This window comes from Mizuhopecten yessoensis, unplaced genomic scaffold (assembly GCF_002113885.1).
Source record: "Mizuhopecten yessoensis strain PY_sf001 unplaced genomic scaffold, ASM211388v2 scaffold4835, whole genome shotgun sequence".
Taxonomy (NCBI): domain Eukaryota; kingdom Metazoa; phylum Mollusca; class Bivalvia; order Pectinida; family Pectinidae; genus Mizuhopecten; species Mizuhopecten yessoensis.
The window spans coordinates 80544-101276 of NW_018405745.1; the positions used below are offsets into that span (position 1 = coordinate 80544).

At 35.8% G+C, this 20733-nt stretch overlaps 2 protein-coding genes across 3 annotated transcripts in view; both read right to left on the reverse strand.

Moving 5' to 3' along the window:
* LOC110449850 (putative tyrosinase-like protein tyr-3) overlaps nucleotides 1–8558 on the reverse strand; it is a 16363-nt gene extending 7805 nt beyond the window's left edge. The window contains exons 1-6 of one of the 2 annotated variants that reach the window (XM_021496976.1): nucleotides 8429–8558; nucleotides 7152–7223; nucleotides 6587–6638; nucleotides 2904–3041; nucleotides 1131–1265; nucleotides 682–816 (exon numbers count right to left, since the gene is read on the reverse strand). In XM_021496976.1, coding sequence (XP_021352651.1) covers nucleotides 682–816; nucleotides 1131–1265; nucleotides 2904–3041; nucleotides 6587–6638; nucleotides 7152–7211 — 520 coding nt within the window. In that variant the 5' untranslated portion in view covers nucleotides 7212–7223; nucleotides 8429–8558. The remainder of the gene's footprint in view (nucleotides 1–681; nucleotides 817–1130; nucleotides 1266–2903; nucleotides 3042–6586; nucleotides 6639–7151; nucleotides 7224–8428) is intronic. The other variant, XM_021496977.1, reaches the window with a different exon arrangement.
* Nucleotides 8559–17707: 9149 nt separating this feature from the next.
* Nucleotides 17708–20733, reverse strand: part of LOC110449852 (U3 small nucleolar ribonucleoprotein protein IMP3-like) — a 56299-nt gene continuing 53273 nt past the window's right edge. Inside the window, exons 4-7 of the mRNA XM_021496982.1 lie at nucleotides 20311–20390; nucleotides 19086–19137; nucleotides 18758–18830; nucleotides 17708–17821 (exon numbers count right to left, since the gene is read on the reverse strand). Coding sequence (XP_021352657.1) covers nucleotides 17795–17821; nucleotides 18758–18830; nucleotides 19086–19137; nucleotides 20311–20390 — 232 coding nt within the window. The 3' untranslated portion in view covers nucleotides 17708–17794. The remainder of the gene's footprint in view (nucleotides 17822–18757; nucleotides 18831–19085; nucleotides 19138–20310; nucleotides 20391–20733) is intronic.

Consider the following 20733-nt stretch of genomic DNA (forward strand, 5'->3'; position numbering starts at 1 on the left):
AACGCTACTTGTATAGATGTTGACAGAGGAGTTAAAGGAGGATGTGACGAACGCTACTTGTATAGATGTTGACAGAGGAGTTAAAGGAGGATGTGACGACTGGTACTTGTATAGATGTTGACAGAGGAGATAAAGGAGGGTGTGAGGACTGATACTTGTATAGATGTTGACAGAGGAATAAAATGAGGATGTGACGAACGCTACTTGTATAGATGTTGACAGAGGAATAAAAGGAGGATGTGACAAACGCTACTTGTATAGATGTTGACAGAGGAATAAAAGGGGGATGTTACGAACGCTACTTGTATAGATGTTGACAGAGGAATAAAAGGAGGATGTGACAAACGCTACTTGTATAGATGTTGACAGAGGAGTTAAAGGAGGATGTGACGAACGCTACTTGTATAGACGTTGACAGAGGAGTTTAGGGAGTGTTTCAAGAATGATTCCTGTACAGCTGCGGACAGAGGAGGTAAATGAAAAAGGAAATTATATTAATGGTTCAGAGAAGAACAAGAAAAGAAGAAGAAAAAAATACTGATTTGCATCATGACATCGAACATTGACTGATGAGCAATAGGATAAAGAGAAGGATGATACTAGATAAGTTAGAAGGTTGCTGATTAGTTGTACAAAAGTGGGCACTGGAGCAGGTGAAGGGACCGTAAGAATGATATTTACCAGTACAGACGTTGCATGTGTGTCTACAACTGTCTGTGGCCCATGACGGAAAAGCCTCGCAAGCCTTAGGGATATCGAACGAACCACACGTACTCAACGTGTCCACACAAAGGGGCGGAGTTGTCGTCGGCCCTCCTGTACAAAGGTCAGAGGTCAGTAAACAGCTAAACGAATCGACTCGTTTCATTTTAATGAGAATCGTTCATGTTTTGATGACAAAAGTTAAGACGAATGGAATTATCAATTTTGGTACGAAATAATCATATACAGAATAGTTTAGTTTATGAAACGTTGAACAGTTTTGGTTACCGTGGGGTTACTGCAATCATACCTGAATAGGTTGCACCCCTGACCGGTAGGGGTTCACGGGGCGTCCAGTAATATACGGGTAACTCAGACATTTGACAGAAATCACATGACTTACACCCGGCAGAAACCATGCAACTTACCTTGACAGACATTGCAAGTACGTCGACATTTTTCGGAGGCCCACTTGGGGAAGTCACTGCAGGCCTTGGGTATATCGAAAGTATCGCAGTAATCTAACTCATCCATACAGATCGGTGGTAGAGTGGTAGGTCCACCTAAGGTACGGCAGGAGAAGTAAAAGTGGAAAAGTACACAAAACCTAATTATATAGACCGACAGATCGGTGGTAGAGTGGTAGGTCCACATGACGTACCACAAAAGGAGTACAAGGAAAACAAAAACACAAAACCAGCATATATAGACCGACACATCGGTGGTAGAGTGGTAGGTCCACATGACATACCACAAATGAGTACAAGAAAAAAACCCACAAAACCTACGTATATAGACCAACAGATCGGTGGTAGAGTGGTAGGTCCACATCACGTACCACAAAAGGAGTACAAGGAAAACAAAAACACAAAACCAGCGTGGTAGGTCCACATGACATACCACAAAAGGAGTACAAGAATAAAAAACACAAAACCTACGTATATAGACCAACAGATCAGAGGTAGAGTGGTAGGTCCACATGACGTACCACAAAAGGAGTACAAGGAAAACAAAAACACAAAACCAGCGGATATAGACCGACAGATCGGTGGTAGAGTGGTAGGGCCACATGACGTACCACAAAAGGAGTACAAGTAAAACAAAAACACAAAACCAACGTATAGAGACCGATAGATCGGTGGTAGAGTGGTAGGTCCACATGACGTACCACAAAAGGAGTACAAGGAAAACAAATACACAAAACCTACGTATAGCAAAAGACATCGGAGGTAGAGTGGTAGGTCCAACTGAAGTACCACAAAAGTAAATGTACACGTTTGGGGTTTAGATTAATTTTCGGTAAAGAAACACCCCCCCAATGATGATTTATATGAGAAGGGCGGAAAGCTCTCCATGCCGAAATATCGATCCCACCTAACTTTCCTGCATCAAAAATCACATTTCTATTTTTTGTATAAAAAAATGCTTGGTACCGTTGGAAAGGTGGATATTTTTTTCTTTCACAAACCTCCTATATGCACGTAAAATGTATTCTCCTTCCGCGGACAGGATCTCCATCTCCTCCAAAAACACACGCCATTTCCAAGTTTCCTAGTTTTTCACAGTCATCGTGCCACTTTTTTTTACATATTCATGAGGTTGACGTCAGCCACGTGCTGAAACATTGGCTGGCTGGGTGGCTGAGGCCTGAGAATGATTGTTGCACTTTTCGGAACATTTCGGTTTTAACTCTCGACGCTATATACACACAAGAGGATTCACAAAACGTCAACTTCATGTATATGTAAAAAAGTTGTACGATTACTGCGAAACACTTTGGAACTTGGAAATGGCGTGTGTTTTTGGAGGAAATAGAGATATTGATAATGATAATATTCAACAATTCTAGCACTGCCCAACAACGTACTCATTTACAGCTGAGTAGACTGGAACAAGCGGAGTAAAGTATTTTGCTCAAAGATACAACACAGTGCCGTGGCGTGACTCAAACCCGCAACCCTACGGTCACGAGCCCGTCGTCCTACCACTAGACTACCGTGCCTCCTAAAATTATGATCATGTCCGCAAAAGGAGAATGAAGGCGAATTTATCATCACTGCAGTTATTAGTTAACAGCATTATAAATATAGTAGTTAAACTTGAAGGGCGAAATTAAAATTGGTTTTATGGGTGAAGGGCGAAAGTTTGACGGTATAAAGTACTTATGACCTTTACTGTTTACAGTTTTGACCTTGACTGACCTTGACAGACACCACAACTGGCCTGGCAATGCATGCTGGTCCAGCCAAAGAACGGAGAGTCTGAGCTACAGATGGTGTCATCATGGTCGATGTAGCTCTGACAGTTGGTCACATTGTCATAGCACAGTGGGTTCCTACCTGTATGTGACGACACGGTAGACAGTATAGATTCATATATATCTTACGTCATACGTGTGTTCTCCCAAATGGTGTATATGTATTTCAAGACATCGTCATAACAAAATATCTGAATATATTAGCAAGATATGCTGTCTTACAACACATATACAACATCAGATGGGCTTCACATGCTTAATCAGATATATTCTTTATAAGTATAGAGAAAGATACCTTAAGATATATTTCATATACTGTATCAGACATATCGGAAACTGAACTAAGATGTAGATGATATTAAATTGTTTATGGGTGAATACAACATATAGTTCACGAGACAGAATATCGATATGTTTCACGAGTATCACAGAATATTGATATGTTTCACGAGTATGAAAAATATCGATATGTTTCACGAGTATGACATAATATTGATATGTTTCACGAGTATGACATAATATCGATATGTTTCATGAGTATGACAGAATATCGAGATGTTTCACGAGTATGACAGAATATTGATATGTTTCACGAGTATGAAAATTATCGATATGTTTCACGAGTATGACATAATATTGATATGTTTCACGAGTATGACATAATATCGACATGTTTCACGAGTATGACAGAATATTAATATGTTTCACGAGTATGACAGAATATTGATATGTTTCACGAGTATGAAAAATATCAATAGGTTTCATGAGTATGACAGAATATCGATATGTTTCACGAGATGTTTCACGAGTATGACAGAATATTGATATGTTTCACGAGTATGAAAATTATCGATATGTTTCACGAGTATGACATAATATTGATATGTTTCACGAGTATCACAGAATATTGATATGTTTCACGAGTATCACAGAATATTGATATGTTTCACGAGTATGAAAATTATCGATATGTTTCACGAGTATGAAAAATATCGATATTGTTCACGAGTAGGGCAGAATATCGAGATGTTTCACGAGTATGACAGAATATCGATATATTTCACGAGTATGAAAAATATCGATATTGTTCACGAGTAGGGCAGAATATCGAGATGTTTCACGAGTATCACAGAATATCGATATATTTCACGAGTATGACATAATATCGATATGTTTCACGAGTATGAAAATTATCGATATGTTTCACGAGTATGAAAAATATCAATAGGTTTCATGAGTATGACAGAATATCGATATATTTCACGAGTATGAAAAATATCGATATGTTTCACGAGTATCACAGAATATTGATATGTTTCACGAGTATGACATAATATTGATATGTTTCACGAGTATGACATAATATTGATATGTTTCACGAGTATGAAAATTATCGATATGTTTCACGAGTATGACATAATATTGATATGTTTCACGAGTATGACATAATATCGATATGTTTCACGAGTATGACGGAATATCGATATGTTTCACGAGTATGACATAATATTGATATGTTTCACGAGTATGACATAATATCGATATGTTTCACGAGTATGAAAATTATCGATATGTTTCACGAGTATGACATAATATTGATATGTTTCACGAGTATGAAAAATATCGATATTGTTCACGAGTAGGGCAGAATATCGAGATGTTTCACGAGTATCACAGAATATCGATATGTTTCACGAGTATCACAGAATATCGATATGTTTCACGAGTATGAAAAATATCAATATGTTTCATGAGTATGACAGAATATCGATATGTTTCACGAGTATGACAGAATATCAATATGTTTCACGAGTGCGAAGTACGAGTGATAATACCTGTAGATTCCGCCATACGAGGGAAATAAATATTGTTTTACACGGGAAAAGTTTTTCTATGCATTACATTTTTTAAAGAGATACATCACAATTTTTGTTAACACTAAGAAATATCAACCATCTCTGCTGGTGTTTTTTTCTGACAGAAATGAAGTAAAGGGATAAGACATAAGATATCACAACATTACCAATGCCCTGTTCACTATACTTTTACATAAACTGAGATCTGAGATATTGCGTAATATTAACGACAATGGACGCCATATAATTGTATCATCAATAAGAAATTCTTGAAAGGAAGTAACAATACAACGATACATACAAGATAAACAAGCATTATTGTCTATCAACTATAGGATGATACCTCTGACTAGTGTAACAGGAGAAAGAGGAATGCAACGGCCAGACCAGGGTTCGAACCCGGGACTCTCCGAACTCAAGACGGACGAGCTACCTGGTCGCCTGTAATCGACCAAGTCTAGTTTCGCTGTACTGTTCGTCACGTATAGACATTCAAACAACACCTAATCGTAATTCAGGGTTGTAAAAATATTTTGTCAAAAAAAGATGACAAGTAAAATTTAATCCTGAAAAAACAGACATTCTTTTTACCCTAAAATGAGATATCACTGAACCAAGTAAGATTGGACGGGCAATATTTAGAATTTACACACAAACACCTCGGATTTATTCTAAACTCGGATGATGCAAAATGATGTGATCACAAATGAGATTCACAAATCAGTTTCAAAGGAAATAAAAGTATTACGAATATTCAAATGTATACCAGAGATAATCATCATGCCATACCCACATACTAAAAATCCTTCTGATGCATTTCTTGTATTATGTGCAGAAAATATGGAACTGTAACAAGAGGAAACTACATCTGTTTTATATGACGCAGTGAAGTTGAACTATTTTGGAATGTGAGAAGCAGAAAGGAAGGAATATATACACTTTGCTAATACTTAATAAAACAAGTTATTGCCTCCCTTTCCCTCATAATCGATTCATCTTAAGACACTAAAACCAAATGTAGTTCTGAGGGCTTGTTAATTAGTTACCTATTACGCTAATGGTGTAAACTTTAACCTATATATCCTAGTTGAGACAAATATTTTAATTGAGTATTGGCAGCAATACATCGTTGACCTAGCGGTTGCTACTAAAACTCAAATAGAAAAAAAATAGAACTCATATCAGTCACGTTTACAATATCAGTAGGAAATGTGTCACCGAGATAAGTTAGTGCTTTGGGGTCCTTTATCAATAAAACAAGGCCAGTTTTCATTTTCTCGTCTCTCTCATAATGTAGTCTTGCTAGTTTATTGGGAGACAGAACCCAAAAGACTACCCTTACAGTATTCAGTGAACTGGTTTAAGGATTGGCGATTTGTTGACACATTGCCACTTAAGACTTCACGAACATATTCTAAAAGTTCCATCTTCTAAATATAAGCTCAAATATTTGTATTATTTGTAAAACCTACAAATAGTGTTAAATACTGTCTTGAACTAGTTTACATAGTAATGATTAGCGACATCTACTGGAGGCTTGAGAGTAATAGTGAGTTGTAGGACTTCGTAAACTCACACTCTTACTGAGAGTTACTGGACCTAAATAGTCTGAAAACCATCACAATTGTCACAAATACCGCCAAGTGACAATTGGATGGAATGGTAAAAAACAAAGATGGCTGACAAAAATCAATTCTATGTTTAACGATGAAAAATTCATCTTAATAATATAAAAATCAGCTGCAGTAGTTCTACAAGAAGAAATACCTACCTGGGATGTTTGATACTTGTCGTTCGAGTTTCTCGGCTTCATAATATCTACCCTGTGCAAAGGATCAAGATAAGGGGAAACATTTCAACAAAAGTAGAAAAAAACATTGACGGCTTTCTCTCTGCATAATATATAATAATAAAACAACAAAAAGTCCTTGTGTGACCCCCCAAAACACAAATACAATGGTAGTAATATTTTCTCTAAGACTTTCACCTGTTCAAATAGAGCAATAGTAAGAGCGCAGAACTAAATTCGCTGAAAAAGCAGTGAAATAACTTGTTTAAATGATGCTAAATTCGAATTTGTTTCACAATTGCTAATGCTTCAAAAGAAGCTATGCCGCCTGTCACCTGGATAAGAACATCTTCCTAAAACCTAGCCCAAACGTTACTATTTTTGAAGTCGAGTGCATATTTTTCCAAAACGTTGTTTTTTATTGGATTTCGTTGGTATCGGGTGAATATTTCGTGAACTTTATAGAAACTTGGTAATCAAATGATAAATTATATGGGTTGTTTAAATGTTTTTTTTCAAACCTACAGATATGGATATTAACACTCACCCAGACAAGTGTCGCGTATATAAACAGGAGTGAGAGCACCTGCAACGTATATGCTGCCATCTTGTTCTTCAGCTGATATGGAAAGGACAGTCAGATTGTCAACTTTAAAATTTCATGTATAAAAAAAACAAATTTATGATTGCCGGCAAATGAGGTCAGAGATAAGAGTGGAGTTGTTCAAGGCCCTGTCTACGAAAGATAAGCCATAACTATGTCGTCAAAAACACGGAATTGTTTTGCACTTATTAGTACATCTAAACGAGGCTAATTTTCAGACGCGACTTCAAATAATCCAACGTGAACATTATTAAATTGTTTACAGAAAAAATCAAAGAATCATTGTGTCCCAGCTTTCTATGGCAAGCCGTTTGGGTTTTCGCCCATTTAATCTAAATATCTGCATTTATTGACAGAATACAGATATCTGTATTTGAAATACAAATATCTGTAATTGAAATAAAGAATAAATTGCAGATATCTGTATTTATTGTATAATTATAAATACATTGTATCTGTATTTGAAACATAGATATATGTATTCCAAATACAGATATCTCTATTTATTTGAAAATATACATGTAGATATCTGTATTTTAAATGCATATATATATTCTAAATACATATATTTTTTTATGTAAAAATACATATATCTCTTTTTATTCATCAACTGTAAAATGACTGCTCCCGTAGTGTACTTTTACGCATGACAGGAAACAGGAAAGTGAAAATGTTCACGAGGCCAGAAAATGGCGGCAAGTAATCCTAGGCCTAGTCATAGCAACGCGGACCGTGTGATGTCAAGTGCTGCTGACACGGCGATCAAAAATACAGATATCTGTATTTAAATTTTTAATATGTATCTTCATATTAAATAGAGTTATCTATATTCCAATTACAGATATCTTTATTTATTTGTAAATGGAGATATCTGTATTTAAAAATGCAGATATCTCTATTTGAATTGTAGATATCTGTATATCTATATTTTTTTTCCAAAATGACACATATCTGTAATCAAATTACAGATATCTGTATTATGTCATAATTTGAGATATCTGCTTTTAGAATACAGATATATATATTTAAAATGCAGATATCTGTAATTCAAACGAAGATATCTGTATTTTAAATTCAGATATATCCAATTATAGAATAAATACCTTCGATAAAAATGCAGATGTATGTATTAAATGGGTAAAAAAAACCAATCAGTTTGCCATGGCCTCCTAGATGTGGCAAGGTTCAAAATACCATTCTTAGTGCTACGGATCAGTTACCTTCAGAAAGTGCCTGTCCGGTCCTAAGATCTAACGCAGACGGTTAACTTTAAAGGGTAGACCGGTCAGTGACGTCACAAAGGTGGTCTTGTAGAAGACAGCTACATGCAGTGTCTGTTCAGCTGGTGTTCCTCCTCCTATATACTAGGAGTTCCGGATCCATTGTTAAAAGCGTTGTTAGCTTTATGGTTCATTATGTTAAATTTTCAAATAGAAATTTTATCCAAACCAACTGCATAAATAACAACGATAACCGCGCTTTAATCGACGTTTTTAACTAAATGCATCACAGCACATTGCGTTTTCAGTCGTGCATTAGAATTTGAACAGTTTTTAAGTTCAACTTTAATGTTTCATTGGGTAAAGCTGGTAAAGTTCGATAAAATGTTATCCAGATAAAACGTCGCGTATGACGTCAGAAGTCAACACGAAGGCCAGTGAGAAAGTACGCCGACCGATAAATATCTGTTCACTGAATTGTACAAAAAATATCAAAGTACCGGGCAACCTAATTCAAATTAAGTAAGTTTAGGCCAACTTCAGATAAGTCGAGAGAGTTCTATGTGTAAATGTTTCTCCGAAATAGCTGCTTTAAGACCAATTGCATGCTATATAACTTTGCCAGAATCCCTCGACCCCATCCAACACCCCTAGCCCGCCCCATGACCAAACAGCCCAAAAAGATATTAAAACATTTCTTTGTGTGTTTTAAAGCAGAATCAGGTAGGGGAATTTAGTCAATATCCATCCGTCTGCACACACTTTCATTTGCCATCGTTTCAGGCATTGTTGTGTTTTAAGAGGTACGATTGTTAAAACTCATTTCATTGATTTCTATGACCGCAAATCACCAATGAGACTCTGAACTGTTGGAGTTACTCTGTACCCTATGATGTCTCGAACTATTGAAGAATTCTGTAATGTTGTGATATCTCAGAACTATTGACGTTACTTCTGTAGTGTTGTGATATCTCAGAACTATTGACGTAAGTCTGTAATGTTGTGATATCTCAGAACTATTGCCGTACTTCTGTAATGTTGTGATATCTCAGAACTATTGACGTTACTTCTGTAGTGTTGTGATATCTCAGAACTATTGACGTTACTTCTGTAGTGTTGTGATATCTCAGAACTATTGACGTTACTTCTGTAGTGTTGTGATATCTCAGAACTATTGACGTTACTTCTGTAGTGTTGTGATATCTCAGAACTATTGACGTACTTCTGTAATATTGTGATGAGTCAGACTTATTTTAATATACTTTTGTAATGGTGTGATATCCCTTACCTATTGACGTAGCTTTGTAACTTGAGCGGTGATATATATGGCCTATCAGAACTGTTGACGTAAATATATGTACCACGGTGATATCTCAGAACTTATTAAACTTATTAAAAGTATTTTTTTTATAATTATGACCGGTAACATGTTATGTTCCGTCAAGACAATTTTTTGCATGTTCTGCCAACGGTGATAGTTGTACAAGCCTAACGAAAGGATGACGACAGTTAAGTTGAAGATTTAGTTTTTATTAGTTCCGACATTGTCCACTTTTTCTACTACCGCCGGGGTGTTGTTAAAAACATAACTTGCTTGACATGTTTATATGATGTTGTGTGTTCTTGTAAAATAAAGTTGGACCGGCCGGCTTTAACTTAAAAGAAATCTATTTTCGAAAGTGTAATAGTAATGTAAAATGTAATGTTCAAGTGTATGGCTTCAAATAAGGCAAGGTCCTTCACCAAGATAATAAAGAAAAACTATTTTAACACTGAGAAATTAGAAAATAAGGAAGCCTAGGCCTATACATGGTCTGTCCCTCAACTAAGTTATGCTTCTTCAGAAACTTCACCTAGTATCTAATCATAAGCTTAACGTGTGGTTAACAGTAACGTAAGGTGACAGTACCCAAATCGGATCACCAAACCATCATTTAATTAAATCATTGAAATTATCTGAGGAGGAATTATATTCATTTATGATTGTATCAAAAATAGAATATCGATGGGTGTTCTAGTACCCGGGGCTCACTTGAGATATTTATAGAACGCTCTGAAGTCACCAATCAGCGTCTCTCTTGTTTTTGCGAATGTCGGGACCCAAATCGGATCACGGCTTGAATTTTGCAGTATCGTACACTTAATCTTCAAATGAATATTTTTTTTGTCAGCATATAAACATTTTATGATGACCTTTAGAATTTATATGACAAAAAGTATTTCTATAGTGTGAATTTATTCCTATAGTCCAAAACAGAGTACATAGTCGTCGCACGCGCCATTTTTTAAAAACGTAATCAAAACATTGACATTTGAGTTTGAATTACGTTTTCTTGCGCTATTTGAACTTAAAAACTAATTATCTGTTGTCAAAAAAATGGTGCATGGCTATCTATTCTAAGACTACATCATTGTTATAACTGATTTGTTAACACATTTATTTATTTATAAGCATTTTTGCAAAAAGTGATCCGATTTGGGTACCGATCCGATTTGGGTACTGCCACCTTCGTTAAACGTTAACGTTATATCTTAAAATTTTAAGATGATAATGCAAAGTTCCCAGGAAACATGTAGTTGGTTTCCATATAGTTACTATGAGACAAAATGAGAACAATCTCGTCTTGTTCTGGTGTTTCCCCTTCCTTTCTAACAAGGAGCTGTACATGAAGGATAATACTACCAAAGTTCTTAAAATTCCGTTCCTAACGGTAAAATATCAGACTTCTACGTGTCCAATGTCACCTATCGAACGCACCGCTATTTAAGAAGTCTCCTTAAAAAGAGACAAAAAAACACCGAAAATTATTTACCGCCAAGTGAGTTTCTAAAAAAAATAATGATTCGATCTTGCAGAAAGTTCGGAGGCTATTACTAAGTAAGTGTTATGTCTTCCTAGAGAAACAGAGTAATAACTTTCACTAACGACAACTTGGCATGAGTTGGAAACATTAAATATTTTCGGTGCTTAATGGTTCGTCCCCTCAGGCCCTACGTGCGTTTGTCGCTAATCACAAGATCTGAATGATAGGGTATTTGCATATTTATTTCCTACAAATGGTATATTAGTCACATTTTTTTATTATTATTATTATTTAAGTATCAAAGAACAGCATTGACTTTCCTCAAAGCTATTTCATACTTCTCTGGGTGTCTATTTTATTTTATTTCAAATACAAACCTGCCTCTGTGACATTTGATGCAGAATACAAATTACCATACTTTCTTTCCCCAAAACGCTACCATGAAATAAGCAATATCTGTATCATTTTAAGACCCAGTGTTAAGAGGTCAGACAAAAACTGCTCTGATGTCAGGAGTCAAAACACAATTAATGGTTGAATATTCCATAGATCACATAATTATACTGTACAGTTTTGATGCAAAAGTATTCCACTGGGATAAGTAGGTCAGGTCACAAACCTGGGTGTGGTGCAGCATATTATAAACATTCCTAATAGTGCAAATAGTTTCCTCAATTTTCTACAACATATTATGTAAACAATTTCCTGCACCAACATCATGAATACACAAGTACAGTCCGTGATCCTTATCTCAAAAAAAATGTTAAAATTGACGTAGTTAAAGATAAAGCTGCCAGACATGACCAGCATATGGGTATTTGATCACCGACAGTGTCAAAGCCTTACAAATCGAGGTTGCGACTCTCTATGATACAAAATAGCAATGAACTAATAGCTGTTAGTTCAAACAAAACCTCATCACACTCGCATTCTGTACTTTTTCAAACAATTCTATTAGAAAAGAAAGTTTATTTCAGAGAACCAGATCTCAATTGAAAGACCTCGATCCCTACCAAGTGCTACCTCCAGTGCTACTCCCCACTCCTGAATAAGCTTGACACTGTGTCTAAATACTTTCCACAGCTTTGTGAACTCATTTTCAAATTTACATTATCTTCTTGTTGAAATAGAGACATACAGGTAAGTGTACCATAAGGTAGCAAAAGTAATGCATGCACCAGCTAAATATTACAAACTCAAGTAACCATTTCTCAACCATAGGCCTATTGTCCTACTCATTAGATGTGAACTTAATGCTTATTATCAATTATGATGACTATATCTTTTTGAATTCAGAAAATGGTAGTGAGTCAAAGAAGGACATTCTCCATGCATCATTTGTTAAACCAATCGGTACTATAGAGCACCAGACCACCACAGAGGAAGGCATGGGACAAGATGGAGAGTGAGATTACAGTTATTTGATGATTCACCCATTAACAGTAATTCATAAATGCAGTAAAATTGTTTTACTTTATTTTCATCAGATATAGCAAGGGACTTGTTCAGTTTCAAATTAACAATAAACTCTCTTTAACAGAAATATCTGACCAAAAGGTGCTAGGAGGAGGTTTTGCTATAGCATGTAATTCTTATTTATGTATAGAATTTGGAGATACATGTACTGCCAGTACTGGTATGTTTTGGGTTGATGAACTCTCTGTTTTTAAACTAAAAAAGTAGGATGAAGATTAATTATTAGTTTTAAAAAGTTGATGGAAATAATTCTGAATTTACAGAATTTCTTCTAAATCAACTTGACAAACTCAGCATCAAAGGTATTGGATTTTTTCACCAGAACTTCAATTATAGAATGATTATCAATGATATTCATGCTAGATTGGTCTCTGAAAACAGTTAGTCAATGTAAATGTTAAAGCAAAGTAAATATAGTATCAAGTTTAACTGCACTAGTAGTATGGTCAACGATATAATGATAAAACTTTGATTAAATGAGGTTTTTTTACAGGGATGCAGTTCTATGCTCACAGAAGATTGTTCCAACATTCAGGAAAGCAAAAAGGACAAAACCAACAGAAAGGAAAACGTGAGTGTCAAGATCCATGATACCGTTTATGAGGCCAAAACAAAAATTATGTGTTTCAGGTAAAATGCCAGAAAAAAACGGGTCTGTAGGCAAATAATTTCTATTTTTAATTCTAATTTTCATTGATCAACATTTGGCTTGATATAAGATTTTGCGATATATTTCCATATACCGGTATCAAAATGGCTATTGTCAAGAATGGGTCAGGTGCCAAGAACAGGAAGAAAATACATTTAAATGGAGTAACAGTGAGCTTTGCTTGGATAATTAATTCATCTTGGATACAAGCAGGTGATAAAATGTTGTAGAGTCGACAGGAAAATCTAGGTTGGTATACCTAAAACATGCAATGTTTGCCTGAATTACAAATCTACTTGGTATCACTATATTGGATTCTGTTCTATACAAGTATATTAATAATGGACAATGATTTTATTGCTATGTCAAATAAAAGTTGGTATATTTCAGCTTCCCCTATTTCAGTATATTAAGTTTTCACTGGTTCTATTCAAACTAATTTTGACCCATGTTTTAAAAATAATCGAAGTTCAATACAAGCAGTATTTTATTGAAGGAATCAATCACAGTTTGACAGGTAAAGAGATACTTCTCTGATAAGTTGGTACTATCGTGTCATGTCACAAGTCGATTCTAATACCTATAAAAACTTTATTTGGTGTTCTGCTATAAAAACAAATGTTTTTCTTGTAGGTGCCAAGACAAAAACGATATTCCAAAGAAACGTTTAAAAACAACAGGGCGTTGTAGGAACAGATCTAACAGTGTAGTCACCACCACACACATCCAGGACCAGTCATCAGCATCTGACCATTCCAGTAAAGACGACCCCATCAACACTGGGCAGTCTAGCAGACAGGAAAGTGACCAATCAAGCACTGCACAGACTGTTGAAGCAGAAACAATTACCTCTAACATGGAGACTGTGACTGCTTATGACCGAGGAGTTCAGGAGGAACCAGTATCTGATTCACCAACAACTATTCAAGTCACAGAGCAGAAGCTAGAAAACAATCAAATTGAACATCTGACAAATAAAGATATATCACAAGTCCATGCAAACAAGGCTAAGAATTATAGTCTTTATGGAGTGGGCGATCGACAACTGTGCACTAAGTCTGGTGTTAGCACTGAGAAAATAAACAGCAATTCTGGTAAACAGCCAGAATGCAACAAGGAACCACTTAAAATATGTCGTGAAATCACTGACAAGACAGTTATTGAAGGAATTGCCCAAGAACAAGAACTGTGTGAAAATATTCCAAACAAGAAACCTGGAACCTGGAAAACAACTGAGCCTGATGTACAACTGATAGACGTGCTTAAATGCAAAGGTGTTCCGAATGAGGTGGGTATTGGTGGACATAGCAAGCTTATGAATAAAGAGGAAGCCATTGTTAAGGCTGGGGTGCCCACTCTTCAGCTTATCACTGCCACAGCCATGGATAAGTATCGGAGAAAACTTGGCTCATCTGGTATTCCAACACTGCATGTCATCAATACAGGGCCCAAAGAACAAGACAAGGCAAATACAATTTGTATTCCAACACCCCAGGGTGCTGACAAATCAACATCTTGTGATCTGAGGACAAAAGCATGCTCTGCAATGGACAAGCAAGATATTTCTACTACAGGTAAAATATCTTTAATACTGTATATGTATGTATTTTGATATGTAACTACTAACTACATGCTCTATCGTAGTTTTGCCATTTACCATTGTCTCAAATAACAATATCAGTTATAAGCCAATTTTTTTAATAATTCACTGTACAACAGAAACCCATATGGGCCAGAGTACGGTAGAGGCCGGTATGGAGACTAATATCACGTCCAACCTCACAACAGACAGAGAAACCAAAACTGATGTCTCATCCAACCTCACACTGGACAGGGGTACCGAGACTGATGTCACATCCAACCTCACACTGGACAGGGGTACCAAGACTGATGACACATCCGATCTCACACTGGACAGGGGTACTGAGACTGATGTCACATCCAACCTAACACTGGACAGGGGTACAGAGACTGATATCACATCCAACCTTACACTGGACAGGGGTACAGAGACTGATGTCACATCCAACCTTACACTGGACAGGGGTACAGAGATTGATGTCACATCCAGCCTCACACTGGACAGGGGTACCGAGACCGATGCTGCCTCAAACCTCATGTTGAAAACAGTTATCAAGACTGATGTCACCTCCAACCTCACATCTGGCAGTGCTACTGTAGAGGAGGATGTGGAGCCGGAGGAAATCTCAGACTCCCAGCTGTGTGCTATTACTGTAATGGACTGGACAGAGGAGCCCTTAGGACCTACTGGGTTTGTCAAATATTAATGTAAATGATCTAGTAGCATAGTAAAGGAATGGGGCATTACAGCAGGTTGGAATGGTGTCAGTCTATGTTTTGAAAAAGGAATGCCATGTTTGATATCTAATATGAAAATTCAGAGAGATTATAAAACTAACCAGCAGTCTGTTTCTTCACTAATCTTATATAGATATCATACATAAAAATAATTTCACTGAAAAAAATCTTAAGGGGTGATTAATTTCTTCTGGTGCAAGATTAACATGTTTGCATATTAAAATGTATTAGCATACATTTTTAATTTTCTGTTCAGGTAATTGAAATATCCTAAAATGATCATTGTTTAAGGGACACTGGACAAAGCCATCAATCTAAGACAAAAGTGCTAGCACCCTCCATACCAGATGGTACATCTATTGTCAAAGGCCTGATCAGGGAACTGTCCCAACTCAAGTATGTATACAGGGATTATAAGTATAATGTTGTGAACAGTAGTTAGCACAGAATGTTAGTAGATGTACAGTCTATATCAGATGTGAATTAAATGTACAGTGCATGTAATACCAGTTTATAAAATATTTAATGATAATGTCTTCAAAATCAACAAGTGTCCTTTTGAGGAGCAACACCCTCTGTTGATATGTGTCCTCTTGACTCAAGAATGATGAATATCAAATTTGGTTACAATCCTTTCATCTGCACAAAAAGAGAAGCATTTTCAAAATTTAAAACTCTTTTCCAATGTTAAGCCTGGGCCCTGCCCTTGTCCCGATGAAGACAATATCTTCTATTTACACAACTTGCAAGTCCACTTTGTCAGACAATGCTCCAGACCAAATTAAGTTAAAATCCACTTGGCCTATAGAAAAATGACATAGTGCCATGACAATGCTAAGTGAGCTGGTACAATCATTATCCTGCAGGTACAACCAGATTTTTTGTCTCTGATGTTGTAAACCTCGAGTATCTGGCCTCAAAATCAATGCCATTCTGTCAGATTTACCTCCCTTGCTCCACTAATTCATTTTGGTGATGGCATGTCTATAAGATTTACCTCCCTTGCTCCACTTTTGTTGATGTGATTCAAGTCTGTTCCAGTACCGTCTTTTGAATTTCAATCTTTTTCTAATATGAATCAAACTTCCCACAGAAAGTTTGAATGCCCACAACAGGTGAAAAAACGTTAACCTTTTCAAAAGAAATTCATACGAGTGCTCAAAATCACAAATTATTTCTGTTTTTCCATATATACATTGTACATATAAGGAAGATGTGGACTGTCAGCGAGAAATAACTGTATTGCTTGGCATTTTGGACATGGTATTATTATGAGCAATGCTGCATATAATTCTGCTCATCTTCAAACTTGCCTTCAGCATTGCCATTATGCAGGTTCATACAAAGTTTGACTGAACTCCATCAATATTAAGAGAACTTACTGTTTGTAATGCATCAGCAAATCAGAATGAAGGATGTTCATGTACTCATAATAATCAGAATCAATTCAGTTCACCTTCAAACTTGGTCCGAGTATTGTCATTATGGAAGCATACATCACTTTAACTGAGTTCTATAATTATTTAGGAAAGGTATTGTTTGGAAAAAAGTCTGAGTGAAAATTTGGATAAAACTAAAATGTAAAAAAAAAAAAAAAAATAATTTAAAAGAAAATGGTTCCAAAAACACTTTAAAATTGACTATTTGATGAAATAATGATTTTTTGAAGCTGAACAATGATGTAAAATTCCATTTTCAGCATGATGTTACTGAGAGCCAGGCGAGAGATGCAAACAGCCAATCAGAGAATGCCTCCGACTAGGACCAGCGATAACAGGGTCAACACCAGGACAGAAAAATGACGTTAAATATAATGCTGTATTTGATTACTTCTAATTAAAAAAAAAGTCAGAAATGTTTAAATTTGTTTGTTTAGTGATTTACCAGTTGATGTACCCATAACACCAGGTAATGTGTCACAAATGTTTTACCACATGTGCTAGCTTTGAAAATGCTTTCATACAAACATGTTGAAGCTATGAAATTGACACTTTATGTTATGGGTGCACAGTACAAATGAAAACAAAGACATTTTGAGGAATTTTATAGATTTATTGTGGGATTGATAATGTTTACATAAAATCACAGAGATGATGGGGAGTATTGTTGCATTGACTGTTAGCTCATCAGGTCAAAATCGTCTCTCTGCAAAATCAAACCATCACAAGATATAAATGATTATCATAAGCATTGAGTAACTTGACAATACTCTCTTAAAGGTATAAATAAACAAATTGTATGAAACACATCCTTTCTTGTATTTACATGAGAAAGTATCTGTACAAAAAACCTGTTAAAATCTGATATCTGCACTCAGTACACTGACACCTGTACTATTACCCAGTCCCATGTTGGAAATCTTATAGGGGAACCTTGCACATTACATTAAACTTTCTAATGTCATGTGTTATTTGCCACTATGAAAAGTGTTATTGTATGAGAGATGCGTAACTTTATGCAAAATACTATAAATTTATAATTCTTACATGCTGTCACTGAGGGAGGAATGCTCATTTAGGGTCGGGGATATTTTTGATAAGGGGAAAAAGGGGACATGCATGTACAATTTAAGAAGGATTCCTCTAGTACCTTCTGACAAATAAGGATAACAAAGTCGGGCCATTTTGTTTATACGACCAGTCTCGAAAGTTAATATGCACAACTTCAGACCAAGGGGAACCAACATACCAAATACCAGAAAGAAAACTCCAGTGCTTTCTGAGAAATAGAGATAACAAAACTTAACTGTCAAAATTCAAAAATTTCCGCCATCATTAAGAATTGTTTAAGGAGAGATGAAGGACAGACCATGGATGACAGGCGATTTGATTAGCCCTCCATCTGACATATACAGTCAGTGAACTGAAACCTGTCTAATCTGACATCCAGTACAAAACCCATCTATTCTGACATCTACATCCAGTACAAATCCTGTCTAATTTGACCTCTTTAAAACCCATATAATCTACCTCAATTCAATTCACAAAAAAACTGTCTAATCCATTAGTAAAAAAATCTGTCTATTATGACCCTTACAATCAGTACATCAACCCAATATAGTGTGATCTTTTATTAACTTACCATGTCATTGTAATCCAGTACATGTTTCCTTATGGCGGAGGTGTCCGTCCAGGTGATGAAATCCTCCATACTTCTGAGGATGGTTAAACCGGAGAAATGTACAACTTACTCATCAATATATAATGTGATTTACTTGTTCTATAATTTTGGACAAATAGCATAATCTTACTGATGTTTAAATTATGTTTTAAGAATGGTTAAATTATGTTTTACGAATTGTTAAGTCCTGAAGATAAAATCATTTTTTTCAGCACAAAGATATCTTGAATTCATAATTACAAAGTTGCTACCGAGTAGGAATAAAGATATCAAACAAAAAATATCTTACCTGTTAACGAGGAAGGCTGGATCTGATATTACCTGAGGTCCTACACGAACATCTAGTGACTTGTCAAGGTCAATGTAACCTCTAAAGGTGAATACATGATGTTGGGTAACAAAACATTAGCACTTTACACAACAATATTTAACTTCAGGTATGATGCAAGGACTGGTTTTCACATACAAGTCTATTTTACCTCTACCTTTAATTTAAAACTGATACCAGGTATGCTAATTTCTTCATGAGATACATCATTGCTGAAAAGGTAATTTCCTGTAATGAAGGAGAAAAGGCAAAACCAATCAATTTTCAAGGTGTCAAGATTACCAATCTTAGCTCCCCTACTTTAGGACAGAATTATTCACCTTCACTCCTATTTGGTCTGTTCAGGGTTTGTGTCCTTACAACAACTAGGTAAGGTCATATAAAGATGGATACCTATAGGATACCCTCAATATAAAACAGCAGGTAGGGAAAATAGTTTAAGAGAAAAAAATGGGAATCGGTAAGAAATCAAATGATTGGTAAGAATGTTGAAATTGAGCTTTATTTATTAACATGACATCCCGTTGAAAGATACCAATATATATAATTACATAAGGTTGGCTTCTAGTACACTGACAAAGAGTTACTTCCCTTTAGTCTCGGTACCAACTATGGAGGTTCTTTTTTTTTGTATGTGTGTAATACTTCTTTTTCTTTTTTCTTTTGTATAATGCATCCTTTCTTATTGTCAAACACTATGTCACCATAGACTGCAAATTTAGTATTATCAAAAAAAATAACAAAAAATAACAAAATAAACAGCAGGAAAAATAAACCTGTCCAATTTTATTTTTTGGCATTTACAGTGCTTATTGGTATTGGGTGTAGAGCTGAAGTATTATCCAACAATAGGTTCAATGACACATCAGTTGGCATTAAGGCACAAATGAATTATGCATATTAAAAGAACACCCTTGAAAAAAATCCCTCCTGATGAATAAATTAAATGACAGCCGACCTAATTTAACTAATTCAACATAAATATTAGCAGCACCTCCCTGTTGTACATGACCGACACCAACAGAAGTATTGGTGTCTGAAATAATGACATACCCAACATTCACTTCCCCTTGCGGCAAAGTCACACTTTGGTGGCATAAATATAAATTTATGACCACCAGCAGATTTTGTTTCATTCTTGCCCGCCCATTGTTGTGTTGGTGTGGCCAGTTTGTACAAAGGATACGTCCCTGCTCTATAAATGTAGTGGCTGCCTTGAGCGTCTCTGACATGTGGTTTTTAACCATCACCACCGGTAAACGTCGCCTACAAAACCAACACAATAATCATCTTCTTTTAGAACAGACCATACCAAAAACAGAATTGAGACCAAAGAAACTATATGAAAGAAATCTCATGTTGAAGCCCCTCTAAAAAGTTTGGAACTCAAAGGTTTATTTTGACATTGAAAGTCAATTGTAACAGTTAAAATGCAAATTCATTTCAAAGATTCAGCATCAAAATGTATCCTTCTGCTCTATTGGAATCATGGTATGTAAGAAATGTATTTAAGCATTCTGGACTAAATGAGTAGGTATCAAACTGTTCTGTACGCCATATTCTGGTGATGGCTCGTTGTAACAATAATAATATTTAATGACACTCGGAC